Source organism: Tamandua tetradactyla, chromosome 13 (genome assembly GCF_023851605.1).
Source record: "Tamandua tetradactyla isolate mTamTet1 chromosome 13, mTamTet1.pri, whole genome shotgun sequence".
Taxonomy (NCBI): domain Eukaryota; kingdom Metazoa; phylum Chordata; class Mammalia; order Pilosa; family Myrmecophagidae; genus Tamandua; species Tamandua tetradactyla.
Window position 1 is genome coordinate 78,123,069 of NC_135339.1, and position 13,942 is coordinate 78,137,010.

Here is a 13,942-nt window from a genome sequence, read left to right on the forward strand (position 1 = left end):
GTTCAAGTGCCTCCAAACTTCTTATCCAAACCAACTTGAGGATTCGGTGGATTCTGGCCAAGATCTTTCTAAATTTGGTCATTTGAAAGTAGGCCCAGGAAGCAAGGGAGTAGGAAAAACCAGCTGAATGAGAAATCACAAACAGAAACTTGTCCTGCAGAACCCCAAGTAAAGTACAGACTTCTGACTTACACACAGCGGGGTCTTCCCGTGGCCAAGTGGACTGTAAAATGCACACTGAAGCAAACAGCAGCGGCAAAATAACTGTTTCATATTTTATTTATATGTAGTTTTTTGTTTGTCTGGTGGTGGCAAAGATGCCTGAGATTATAACCTTCCCCAGGGACACGGGGGAATACATTTTGAGCCCCAGGATCATGACATATTCAGAGGGATAAAATCTGGCCTCATATGATACCAAGTGACTTATTTCCCAGGCACCGAGCTCGATGCTGAAAAGAAGAAAAACAGCCTACTCTAAAGAGGACCTTTTATCAAAATGCCTATTATTTGTAAGTTTATACAAATAGTTCAATAAGTACGATGGCAACTACATAATTCCATTAACCAAAAAAAACTGCACTTTAAAGACATAAAATAAATATTACATGTGGCCCCTACACCAGAAACGGTTTGCTTATGGTACTCAGAAGCAAGCTATTAGGTTTGGTCTAAAAAGTGATTTCAAGGGGCCATGAGACAGGTTTTAGAGATGCTTTTGGTCTCATTGGTGGGGGGAGGGAGGGAGGGAGGAGAAGCAAGGGGGGGCGGACTGGTATTGGCATCTACTCTAGAAGAGGCAGGGAGCTTCTGAACACCTGCCCTGCACAGGACAGCTCCCACGACAAGGAATTATCCAGACCTGAATGTCACTAATGCTGAGGGTGAGGATGCCTGACTTAAAGAAAAGCATCTGGTCAACCACCCTAAGGAGTCCTTACAAATCTTACCTCCTCTACTGTCACAGAATCCCAGTATCTTGACACTGGAGATCTTCACGTGTTTGTAGAGAGAAGATCATTTTCCAATTGATGAGCATAAAAGAAACAGACACCACAATAATCTTTATGTGTTTTTTAAAGAAAACAATGTTTATTAGGATATTCTTGAGAGGGAGGATGGCCATGGGATGACATACATTCTGTAGTACTTGAGCAATATGCTAACAGAAAATTCAGACATCACAAAACCACTTCCAAAGTCCAAATAGCAAAACTTGTACTTCTACGTGTAGATGTCCTTCCTCGGGTGCTGGGAATAAAGTACGTTGCAAAACAGTTGAGTGAGGATACAGTGTGGGACTGACCCCAAGAGTGTGTGCAGGTTTCTTCGGAAAAGCAGATACGTGAGACAAGAAGATAAATGTTTAATCTTCCACGAGTGGGAAACTCAGTAAACCCACCCACAATATAAAATGGAGACCAGAAGGAAAGTCACCCATCCGTAGCCTCCCATATTTGGAAGCTTCAAGAAAGCTCACTCTACCCCTCACCCCAGATTCGATGAGACTGAGCATCTGAAGCCCTTTCCCAGGACAAAATTCTAAAAATAAACTAAAAGCCAGGATCCTTTTTCTCTTCCATCTGTACTGTTAACCTGCATGAAACAGAATGAATGTAAACTGAGACATACCCTTGGGTTAAGAGTTAAAAATGCAACACCATCCAAAAGAGTTAAAAAACAAAATTCCATATCCTAAATCTCACACAGCTTCTCAGCAGGAGGTGGATTAAACAGAGAAAATAATTTCAATATCAAGGGATAATGCACCCGAGATGGTAAAACTCTTTAAAGCAAACTCCATGGTGAAAAGTGTTTCCCCTGATCCCTCGAGGGGAGGTAGGGAGAAGAAGAGAAAAGATAGCTAATTGGGAAAAGTATAAAGCCCTGGATTTCAGGTTTCTGAAGGCATTTCTTCAACCCTCTGAGGACAATCAGCTATTTCTGAATCTAGGAAAACACATCAGAAATGTCTGATTACAGTAAAACCACAGCCAAATAAGGCAGGGCAATCTGTGATTTGGATCTACAGTTTCCATTCTTCTTTTCTTCTTATTTGAGAGATGCCTTCAGCTAAAGCTAAAAAATAAAAAAAATTCCAGATCAAGCACACTTTGCATGCCAGAAACACAGTGCTTGAGCATACAGCCCCGCAGCAGCTGCAACGCAGAGAGAGCTTTATTGATGAAGCGTTGGGTGTCAGTAAGCCAAGAGACCCAGTCTACCTTCTCCTGTATCTGCAGCAGACAACCCAGGCACCCCTTGGCACACCTTTACAGGCTTTGAATGTCCCTGGGCTTCCTAGATCCAGGGCATCCACTGGGTTTTCCGATTCTTTACCCTACCTCACTCTGGTCTTGTGATCTACCTTGTGTTTGGCAGCTATCGGGATCGCTGTGCACGTTCTAAGTCTTGCTGCTCCTAGTGATCTCTGCTGACTGCTGTCCTTGGTCAGAGTAGTCCCGGGTCTCACCTGGCTTCTTGTCTGTTACCTGACAGCGGCAGTGGCTCCACGCTGCGCCTACCTGGCCAAGCTTGGGGTCCTCTGGGCCTCAGAGGTGTGACCCCACTGGGTTCTCTGTGGTGGTCTTCAGGCTGAGGCTGAGGGTGGGTGTGTTTGTCCTGTCATAATGGGTGAGCTGGGTGGGTGGGTGGCTAAGCACTCGTGGGGCTGGACTTACTTTGCAGAGACTGAGTCTGAATAACACAACATGGTCTACAGATAAAGTGAACTTGGTCTCTCTGAAAGATGTCAAAACAAAGGATTCTGCTAATCTGGAAAAGATGGGTGTTCCCCTAAGCTGCTTTCAGAGGGTCTTGTATTCTCGAGAAACTGGCTGGGCAGATTCAGTCCAAAAGATAGTCCATTCAACCAGAGTATGTGCTCAACCACTGGGTGTAATTGATTAACACTTGACTTATCAATTCTCACGTTGCTGATAGGGAGGTTGTCATCCTGGGATGGTGGTGTGGTTTACCTCTCTATTGTGCCCTGGACTTGAGGCATGTTGATATCTTCAGCAAACTTATTGCTGATTTCCCACCAAGCCCACTCCATTTTGGGTCCTGTTCTTTCTGGTGAATGTGGTGAACTTGCTGGGATTGGCTGGTCATGTTCTGGGGGTCAGGACTATTTTTTCATCTCTCAGCAGGAAACACAGAGGGCAGACTTAATGCTTCTTTGATTGTCAAGATCACCTTCAATAACATCAGGTGGACCCATTCAGTGCCAATAAAAGCTCAATGCCAGTAAGACTATGCAGAGAGGCCAGTTACTATAAATGAAGCCCTTCAAAGTCCCAAAGTTTCTCATTCAACCAGCGCTTATTAAGTACCTACTATATGTCATGCTTTGCTAGGAAAAGGCTGGCTGAGCAGGAAGAGAAGTCAAAGCCAAGGAACAGACTGATGGGGTCTGTGGCCAGTCTCCTGGCACAACTGGTGGGGGTGGGGGGTTGTTGATAAGAGAGCCCCACCTGGAGGGGAGGAGAAGGAAATTGGAGAAAACCTTCTATTGACGCTGGTGCTGGGCTTGGCAGCTGCCCTTGAACAATAACAACAAAACTCCCCACGGCAGTGGGACAAGATACTGATATTGGCACCTGCAAAGAGGCAAAAGCTGAAGTCGCAGCTGTGCTGGTCAAATGAGCTTGGAGACCTTAGGGGGCTGGGACCTCGATGACTATTAGCCGGCTTCAGTCCTCTGCAGGCGGCTCATTGAAGTGGGGCTGGGGCGCCTTCCCCACCCCTCTGAGCTGGGTCTCAGAACAATCAGAAGTGCAGGTGGCATGTCCTGCTAAGCAGCCGGTCCCCCATCCCCACCCCCTTGCACCTGCCCCCATCTGAGCCTTGTCCTGTCCCTGGGAGGGAAGAGAAGCTCATCAGAGAGCACTGGGGGCAAGAAAGGGGTTCCTGGCAAGAATGCAGCAGACAAGACAATCCCAACGCCAAGAAGAAGGAACTCAGGGGAGGATTAGGCAGGCAAACTTCCTACTCAGGGATTAGCATCCTCTGCAGATCTGGCTCCTGGGAGAAGATTCTGTCTATACAAAAAGCTATGGTTAAGGCTACTAGCATCAGATGGAACAAAATTCATTTGGGTAGGACTAATTTAGAGCGGTTAGGGTAAAGAATTGATGGGAAGAGACACGGTTACATACTTAAGCAATAAAGAACAAGGAAGGGTGAGAGCATCAATAATTGATACTAAAGAGAACTGAATATCTTAAAACAAGGAGCCTTGCAAAACATCCCACCAAAATACATCCCAGGATGGAGGCAGTGGCAAAACCCACAGATTTAAGGCCTCTCCAGGGAGAACGTGCTTCAGAGGTACAATTCTCATGAAGAATTCCAGACAGCAGACTCAAACAAATGGCTTTGAGAAGAAAGCTGTGTCAGAGTCAAGAGCTATAAGATATAAACATGAGGTGCCTATCTCAGGCCTAGGAGAAAAACTCAGCTTCTAAAAGTATCCAACCAAATCCCCAGCTGCTTTATTTCCTTTTTAGAATTTCTAAAAAGGAATTCCCTCCTCTGTCATCCAGATATTAACACTGGCTTCCTTCCAGGGTGCAAAGGAAATGCTTATCTAATTCAAGGGGCTCTGGGTGTTTCGTTTGCAGAAGTTGCCTTTTCTGATCAGCAAGGAGCACCGACAGGCTGTGTGATCCATTCACCCGTGACACATGGCTTTCTTGCTGCACCTTGACTTTGCTTCATCTCTCAAAACTCCCGGAGCTCCGTGCAGGCAGGCTTTTCTGCTCTAACTGCGCCTGCGCGGCTGGTAATTCACTCGCATCTGTTACCATTGCTTTTAGGACTTGTTTGAAAAATGCCAAAGTCCCTGCTCTTTACTCAGTATGACCCCAGAAGATGGGTCTCACATGGTCTCTGCTTTATCAAAGAGCAGAAGCAAGAGCCTCAGAGGCCACAGGGTAGGAATCTAGGAAATCAACAACAGCATGGACAGAGAATTAGAAAATGTGAATTCATGTGAGCATCCCTTTCCTGGCGCACGATTTATTGACTCAACTAAGTAGTGCATGTCTGACTACAGAATGGAAACTTGTTTTCCAAAAGACGACTCCGAGAGTTTTTTAGTTTTGTAAATAATAACCACAGAGATATATTTTATGCTGGATTCTAAGAAAGAGATTTGCTAATTATATAAACCCCCACTGCTCTTACATCCCCCCACCCCCGCCGAGGACTTTTCACTGACTCAAAAATACTTCCGCTCTCCCACTTTCCTAGTTCAGCAGATGGAGTGTTGGGGAGTCTGCTTTAGAGGGCAGAGAAGCATGTGGGAAATATAATGTAATCAGAGAGTTTCCACCCTGGTGGTGTGAGACAGAGCGCACAGACCAAAGTTCACGGCAGCTCTGGAGGAGCCCTCTCCTGTATTAGGTGAACTCAAAGACACAGCTTCTAATAATTTTATTTTGCACAGGATAAAGAATTTGTAAAAATAAACAAATAGAAACTACGTTCCTATCACCCTCTGGGTACAGTTGGTTACACTTACTAAAAAATAACCTATGTGAGTCTCAACGTATACTTTTTTTTTTCTGCTAGAGCCTTGAGAAAACTCTGCTAGTGAAAAATAAATAGTCAGTTGGCATTCTGAATTTCCTCTCTCTATTGTGCACCTCTTCCTTCATAGGCTCTATCCAAAAGATGCTCAAAACATATCTTAGTCAAAAATATTCAACCCCAAGGCGGAATGAATGTGCTTCTAAATCAGTTTGGCAACACTGCCCTTTTGTTCTCTTTTTCTGAAATAAGCTGTCTGGGCTTGTCTGGGAAGTCATGGGATACACGGTCATAAATTACTGTTTTGGTTTTGTTAAAATCAAGTATGGGGCAGGCCATGGTGGCTCAGCAGGCAGAATTCTCACCTGCCATGCCGGAGAACTGGGTTTGAGTCCCGGTGCCTGCCCATGCCAAAAAAAAAAAAAAGGTGAGACTTTTTGTGCAAGCCCCAAACCTCAGCAGACAGCCCCTGGGTTTGGTGTCACTCTAAATTATGTGCAGGGACTTGAGGCCAGGAAGTAATGAATTGTCTTGCTTTCTCAGCACTCCAAGGAGGAAGTCACCGAGGTAGAAGATTTAAACATCTGCCTACTCCAGGTCTGTGCAAATGACGGTGGTTCAGGGTCACCGTGTTAAAGGGACATCACACTGAATGGCAGAAATGCTTGGCTTGATTTTATAGAGAATCGTGAACCTCCTTCCCCCTTTGTTTAATAAGCAGTTTCTGTTCAAATGGAGGATTGGGTGACCCTAATATGCTTTTATCGCTGAAGAAAACCAAGATGTTTGTTGGTGGAAGATGAGGCTTTTAATTCACGTGTGGCACATCCACGCGTCCTTCACTGAAAGCTACTCTTGTTAGTGCTGATAACTTCCATTTCCTCTCTGGTCATCTGAAGCTAATTAGAGCTGCTGTTTACTGCAGGAGTAGTCAATAGCTTTCCAGAGTGGATCACACGGAATCAGACCCCTACGTAATTAGTTCAGTGTAGATACAGAGATACTTTAATTAAAACAAAATAGGCTGGGTACAGATATGCTCTTATAGCTGACACATTCCAAATACTCTGACATAACTTAATGCGTTTTTTTCAATGCAAGAGTCTTTACAAAACTTTTCACTGATCCAACACAGTTTGGCATTTCATGGATTTCCCTTGAAAACATTTGGAAGTGAAAAAAGTGAGTACTTAGTATCATACATTTGTGTTTATTAACATTCGGATGTAAATGCACTTCAAATACCAAGAGAGCTAAAAGACTATGCCTGTAACTTGGAGTTAATAGAGTCCCCCTACCCCCAATAATTTGATTAACTCGTACAAGGAGAACATCAATAGGAAAAGGGGATCGGTGTGAAATGTGCACCACGGGATTCCTTTCCCAACCCTTCTACTGATGTGGGAAGAAAGCTAATGCTCCCTAGCCGTCTATTAAGGTCGTGTCTCCTCCTCTTTATTCAGTTTTGGAGTCTCGGGACACTAGTGCTCAACCACGGTTGATTCTGCATCTCACCACCTAGAACCAGACTCCAAAAGTGCACTTTAGGGCATATTAGTGTAAGGAAGAGGGCAGGGGAAGTGCCCAGCTACCAGAGCCTGATGTCCCATAACAAGAACCCTGCCTCGGTTCTGTTTATCTGTGCCAACTAATTTGTCTCCACAGACCTCCCACTGTACCTCTCGGTCCACATACCTTCTTTCTTTTTTTGCATAGTCACAGTATGCCATGGAGGACATGCAACATGATGCAAGCACGTTCCTGATGAACTTTAGACCAAACAGCTCTAAAGAGCCACCAGGCCATTCCAGTCGGGGGTAAAGACAATCCTTAGGAAAAGCACTGCGTATCCCGAGATGGAACTGTTTGAAGAGAGAAGGCAGAACACCCCCCAGCCCTGTGTTCCAGTCTTGTCAGGTAACTTGAAAACCAAGGTACTGGACACTGTGAACTGGCGATGGCACTAGTAGAGATGGCCGGGCATTTACAAGCGATGCTGGTCTCCTCACAGGTGTGCCTACTTGCATTTCAAGAAATGACAGAAGACAAAGCCGGGGCTGCCCTGTTCGCTCCTGCCTGTCCACAGAAACGGGATGCAGAGCTTTCTGCTGAAGCACGAGGCTGCTCGGAGTCTGCTTTTGAAGGGTTGTATTTGCGAAGTTAATACCGGAGATAACACTGCAGTGTGTGAGGAAAACGAGCTCCATGACATTTGTATTAAACCATCAGTAAAAAAAATGAAGACAATATCATTACTTTCAAAATATAGAAAGCCAAGAGTTGAAATTATTTCGTAGTAAAATGTTTTCTACATCTAGCATCATAAGTGTAAAGAGGATGAGAGTGAAGCTTCAGCTATATTCGACTCTTGTTAGTTTAAGGGCATCTCACCCAGTAAGGCTTAGGGTAGTGCCACTCCAATGACCAAGATTTTGTGATGTTTCAAGCTCACTCTCAACATTTGGACGAAATGACACATACTACATTTGGATGTGACAGGCTTTTTTGTTTTGCGGGAGAGTGCAGAACTGTGCGGGTACACAACCATTAGCGAGGACGATGCCAGTACATATAGAAAGGTGAGCAACAGAACACACTTTTTTTTCCCACAAAGTCTACCCTTGGTGAGAATCTTTGCTTTGTGACAAAAAAGCCTGGCATCCAGTTAGGCTGCAGTCTGTGTCATTCAAAATCAAAGCCATTACATGAGATATGGGAGATGCTTTAGAAGTCTTAACTCATTCTCTGACTAGTAAAAGCCAGAGTTAAAGTTATTAAAATTGTCATCAACCTTGTCATGACAATCATGACCCCAGTCTGCTTTACCCCCACTTCAAATACAGGATGCCCCAATGCGTTTTGAGTTTGGAATGCAGCACTGCAGCAAGTATTCCACAGACGCTCCTAAGTACCACAGGAGGCTTTCTTTAAAACAAAGGACAATTCCCGTCAGGTGAAACCGTTTTAGCAGTGTCTCAACTGAGCTCCTAGAACTGGAATTTCAGATATACAAGAGGACAGGAAACAGATAACTTGGTATTTGTCTTTTTACACGTCCATAGTGGTTTTTAAATGCAGCTACGATGTTTCTGCCAAAGTTAAAGATAATAGGGTGGACAGGGCCATGACCACGAGAACCTGCGCTGGGCTCGGGCTGCAGCTGGGCGGAGTGGCCACTGACTTTATGGTTATGTGGCTGGAAGCACCAGCAAGACCATCCTTTTCATAGTCACGCTGTAAGAAAGAATGTTTTCATTATCACTCACTGAGCGTATTTACTTTATCACAGTTATATTTTAACCACACACTTTCTCTCCCCCACCTATCACCCCCCCAGCTGGCTTTATCACTCCAAAGCTGATCCAAGATTACCCCACTAGAACTTCAAGCTACAGACTCATAGTTTTTATGGAAAGTAACCATGAACCTGGGTGAGAATGGAATAATTTTGATAACTTGTCTGGTCAATGCTTACTTTTTGCTCCTCTGTGAAGGATTATTTAAATCCATGAAGGGACAAGATTTCAGCTCGCATATCCATGCCATTCTCACTTCCCCTCCCCAGATCCCACGGCAGCAAGGACACTTCTCCTTCTGGTTACCACTGATTGAGGAGGAATGCTCTAAGTCCCTCCTCATGAGGGAAGGCGGGCAGGAAGAATCATCTTAGAAAACGTGCCTGGTCAAGTAATGCTTCAGACAGAGCTGTGTGTCAAATAGCATTGGAGAAGGATTGCTCAGGCAGGAGCCTATCCCTCCATCAGCCAGTTCAACCCCAGATTTCATAAATGAGGAGTCGGAGAGGGCAATGAGCATGCTCTGCTCGTCAGTGGGCGAGCCCAGAGCAGAACCCAGGCTTCTGGATCCCAGCCAGCAAAACCATCCTTCCCTGGTACCATCTCCTCCACCTCCTCTTCACCGGCACCTCATCCATCCCAGAGGGCCACATCCCCACACCCTGACCGCCAATGGTCACTGAACAGAATAATCAGTCTTCTCACCTGTACTGGGAAGGAGATGTGACCAGCCCTATCTACCTTTGGATGGCTCTGGAGGATCAAAGGAACTGTGAATATAGGACAGCTGGGAGACAGTGAGAGCTGTGGGCATCTTCTCTGAGCCGATGACTTTGCCTATAATCACAGAATCCCGAGGCACTGGGAAGATGGTGTTCGTCCTGGGCCCAGCTCTGAGATGAAGATCCAGGGACCCCTACTTATTTCTGACCTTTTGCTCTGTGATCTGGAATCAGTGCCTTGCTCAAAAGGCAGAGAGACAGGGAGGATAGCTTAGCTTTACCCTGGACCTTCAAGCTTGCTGTCTTTGAGCCTTTCACAGCATATGCTACCCTGGCAGCCCAAAGGCTACGTTTTCATAAATGCAGGAGACCCAGAAAGAAACATAACTTACGTCAGAAAGACAGAGGTGTGTACTCCCCGATACATTGGATTTCAGCTTCTGAGCCTGAAGAGAGAGAGAGAGAGAGAAAGAGAGAAAAGCACATACGTATAACATAGAAGAGTAATTACTCTTAATGATTCATAACTGACAAGGGCACTGCTGTCCAATAGAAACATATGAGCCACAACTGTCAGCCACAAATATAATTTTAAATTTTCTAGGAGCCACAGAAGTAAAGGTCGTTAATTTTAATAACATATTTTATTTAACCCAATATATGATAATCAATATAAAAAATTACTAATGAGATACTTTGCATTCCTTTTTCATATTCAGTCTTCAGAATCCAGTGTGTTTGACATAGTACATCTCAATTTGGACTGGCCCCATTTCAAGGGCTCCACAGCTACCTGTGTCCCATAGGGGCAGCACAGGGCAAGGGCACTGAAGAACACATTTTAAATGATCACTCATTTATATTTATGAATGCTGATTTTTCTGAGACTAGCCTCCTTCTAGGTAAAAATGTTGCAATAAAAAATCCCATTTATCAGTAATAGAGAGATAAGTCTTCCTGAAGCTTGTTTGTTCTTTCATTTATTTCTTGCTCCACTTGAAAAATACTTCCCAAGTGCCTACTAATTTCTAGGGCTGGGCATGCAATAATGAACAAAAATGATGCGTCCCTGGGCTTGTGGGGTTCCCCTCTAGTGAGTAAATCACTCCCTGCCTGGGGGCTCTTCCAGTTGGGTACCTTCAAGGAATCATGCAGGGCATTCCAGATTGTCAATCCTGCAATCTGAAAACAGCTCCCAGGGCAGTCATAAGGGGACTGAACTGTGAAGGCCATAAGCTCCCTATTTCCCTTCAACTAGAACAATTCTGTGCTGGGCCTCTCTCTGAGACTTCAGCTGATGGACAAGATCCATTGCTCAAAAAACTACACTGAAAACACTTCTTGAAGGCTATTGATTCAATACAACCCTCTAGTTTAATAAAGGAGTACAATTAGAGCCCAGAGAAGTTAAGTGATTTGTTCAAGGTCACACAGCAATTTAGTTATAGAGTAAGGCCAGGTCTCTTCAACTCTTGATTGAAAATGTGCTTTTTCCTGTTTGACAGTGTATCTCCCAGGCCAACTTAGTGTGCTTGATGCTTCACTCTCTATCCTCTCCAAAATTCATACAAAGAAACTTTTCCACAATCCCCCCCAAAGTAGGAATCCTTTGGCAACGATAGATCATTTTTTTCAACAGGGTGTGTGTGAGCCCTGGTGAAGCAGCACGCCTGACTTAAGGAGTATCTGGTCAACCAGAAATGTGTGAATGGCACTGGTAGACTGTATTTCGTGTTGCAAGAAGACTTTTTTCTGCAACTAGCATGTTCATCCAAGGAGTAATTTATTGACCACAGAGCTACTCGGGAGGCATCATAATCTTTGCCTATATTTGCATATGCCAGCTGTGAATATGAAATAGAAACCTTTAAACAGGCATCAAGAATAAGACACTGCAAAGCATCCCTGGGCTGTTAAAAGGTCACTAAATGTTATTTATAAGAAGATCAGAAATGGAATTGGAAGACCTGAACCTTACTCAAAAGTCTATTTTAATCTATATTAATAACAAATTTGGTCCATTGACTTGTTACCTACAGAGGTAACAGAGAATAACACACAGAACCTTATATGTTTTATTTCTGTTCCAGATTGGAATTGTGCCCAGATAGAAAAATGGCCCAAACCATCATATTCTGCCTTTTCTCTTCTAGGCCATAATGTACAAAGGACATAGACACTTGTGAAGGGCTTTTGCATAACTAATAGGCCCACGAAATTGTGCAGAGAAGACTGCCACTTCCATACTGGGCCACATTGTGCCTTCAAGCTGTTTCTGTGTGAAGGTCAGAGCCAAGCTGCCCTCGGTGTGCAGAACACAGCGGCTTCTGAGAATCCTAAGGGCTGGGTCAGCCTCCTTCCTCTTCGTTCTGTATGATCAGTACTGGCATGCGGTTTTACCCATTAAGTATAGAATCTGTGCTACTCACTCACTACTCATCTGCTGAAGCACTAGAATGCCCACCATGATTAAATGACCTCAGCAGGGGCTTCCATCAATGGACTGGAAAAGGCCTCTATCAACAGATTTTCTTAAGTGGATTCTGTATCTGCAGAGGTAGATTTTTGACTGTTGATGGTCACCTAGGGTTTCACACTACATGCAGGATTTAGAAGCGTGTGATCAGGTAGACATGCACAGGTGGGTCCTAATTCCTAGGCTCTGCCTCTCTCTCTGGGACTATCTGGGATCACTGCTCAATCACCCAGGAAAACTAGTGCATGAAGACACCAGGCTCTTCTTTCCACCAAATGGGTGTCTCATTGGCCTTTCCATAAAGGAAATGTTTAACATCTGGCCTTATCGCTCTGCAGAGTACTTGGTCCTGGACCAGAGCTGGAAGCAGCAGCCCCCAAGCTCATCCCAGCCCTGAGGACCATTCTAGTAGACATCAGGGGATGAAAACCATGGTGTGCAGCCAGGATTCCACGTACGCTCTGAGAAAATGCCTCCCTCCTCTAACACCTTCCCAACCACAGAAGCACTCAGAACTCCCGAGGCTGGCAGGCCACACACAAAGGCCTTTAAATACTCTGCTTGCCCAGTGTGTTTACCCACCTTCCTAGGGGGAGGTCTGGGTCCCAGGAAGCCACTGTGGCTGCAGAGCAGAGGTCCAAGGCAGTCCTGGATTTCTGCGTAAACCTAGCACAGACCCCAGTAAGGTGAGAGAGCGAAGGTGCAGGGTAAGTTACCAGTTACTGGAGTGGGGCGCAGGGCAGTACAGGGGAAACAGAATCAGAGGACTGCATGGAGACGCTGCGATCTCTTTAAATCCCACACCAATCCTATGGTGCCTGTTATAAATCAAGGGGCAGCGTGGGTCTGCTGCCCACAATGAGCACCCTCAGGCTGGACGGCCAGGAGCTCAAACAGTGTGTGAGCTGCAGACAGAGGGGCAGAACTTGGGAATTTAGCCTGTGCACACCTACCTGGCTGCACACTTATAAATCCTTTACATGGGTGAGACCCCCGAGACCACCGAGGGTTCGCAATCTACCTTGGCGAATACAGAGTCTAAGAAAATCTGGCTCTTACAGCTCCTTTTAGAAGTCTGAACTACCTGTTATTTCCATATTTTAAGGGCTTTTATCCTGAGCATTTTTGAAAACATCATCAAGCTATCACTGTCTGGCTAGCTAGGGACGATAAATGCAAGTAGATAAAATTACAGGTCTCCCCCCCCCCCCCCCCCCCCCCCACTTTCCATGATCACAAAGAACACTTACATGCTTTAAACGATGCCTTGGTAGATGAAAATTGGGAAGGTTCCAGAAAAATAAGAAAAAAAAAAAAAACCCTTCTAAGCTGAGACCTTGTAAGGTATAAGGCAAGTTAGAAACTGGAAGAGAGCACTTGAATTTCTGATCAAAGGCATAAAATTGGAATCATAATGCCGAGCCTTGCCACGCAGCTGATGGGATACACAGGAGCACAACAGAGCTTAGCCAGCCCAGTTCTATCCGGACACCAAGCCTTACAGTCTGTGGTTTTAGACTATGATATCTCTTTTAAAAAGAGAGATTGAGAGAGGAAAAGGAATGTATTTGATTTTCCCCAAGGTCAATTTTAACCACTGTTACAGGTTGAAAAATGAATTATTTAATCTCTTTTATGAAAGAGTGTTTCATGGCAGCTAATTTATGGTTCGAGGGTATGAGGGAAGCCGCCTTGGCAGAAACACCAACAAAACACAGCATCGCAGGGTTTGGCTGTCTTGAGCACGGGAAGATGGAAAGGATACTGGAGAATCCATGGAGTCTGGTCCCAAACCATTAGCCTTCCTGTTATTCTGGAAAACCTGCTTTCTAGGTACTTCGCAGGCCTCGTGTCTCCACCAGTCGTTGCTCTCGTGTTATAAAACTGTCACTGGTGGTCATCCAGAAGTCCAG

At 44.9% G+C, this 13,942-nt stretch overlaps 1 protein-coding gene across 4 annotated transcripts in view; it reads right to left on the reverse strand.

Moving 5' to 3' along the window:
• Positions 1 to 1,064: 1,064 nt before the first annotated feature.
• The window catches only part of GFRA1 (GDNF family receptor alpha 1), a 207,111-nt gene continuing 194,233 nt past the window's right edge, over positions 1,065 to 13,942 (reverse strand). For all 4 annotated transcript variants that reach the window (XM_077126128.1, XM_077126129.1, XM_077126127.1 and 1 more), the window contains 2 exons: positions 9,946 to 9,999; positions 1,065 to 8,769 (listed from right to left, as the gene is read on the reverse strand). In XM_077126128.1, the coding sequence (XP_076982243.1) occupies positions 8,614 to 8,769; positions 9,946 to 9,999 (210 nt within the window). In that variant the 3' untranslated portion in view covers positions 1,065 to 8,613. The remainder of the gene's footprint in view (positions 8,770 to 9,945; positions 10,000 to 13,942) is intronic.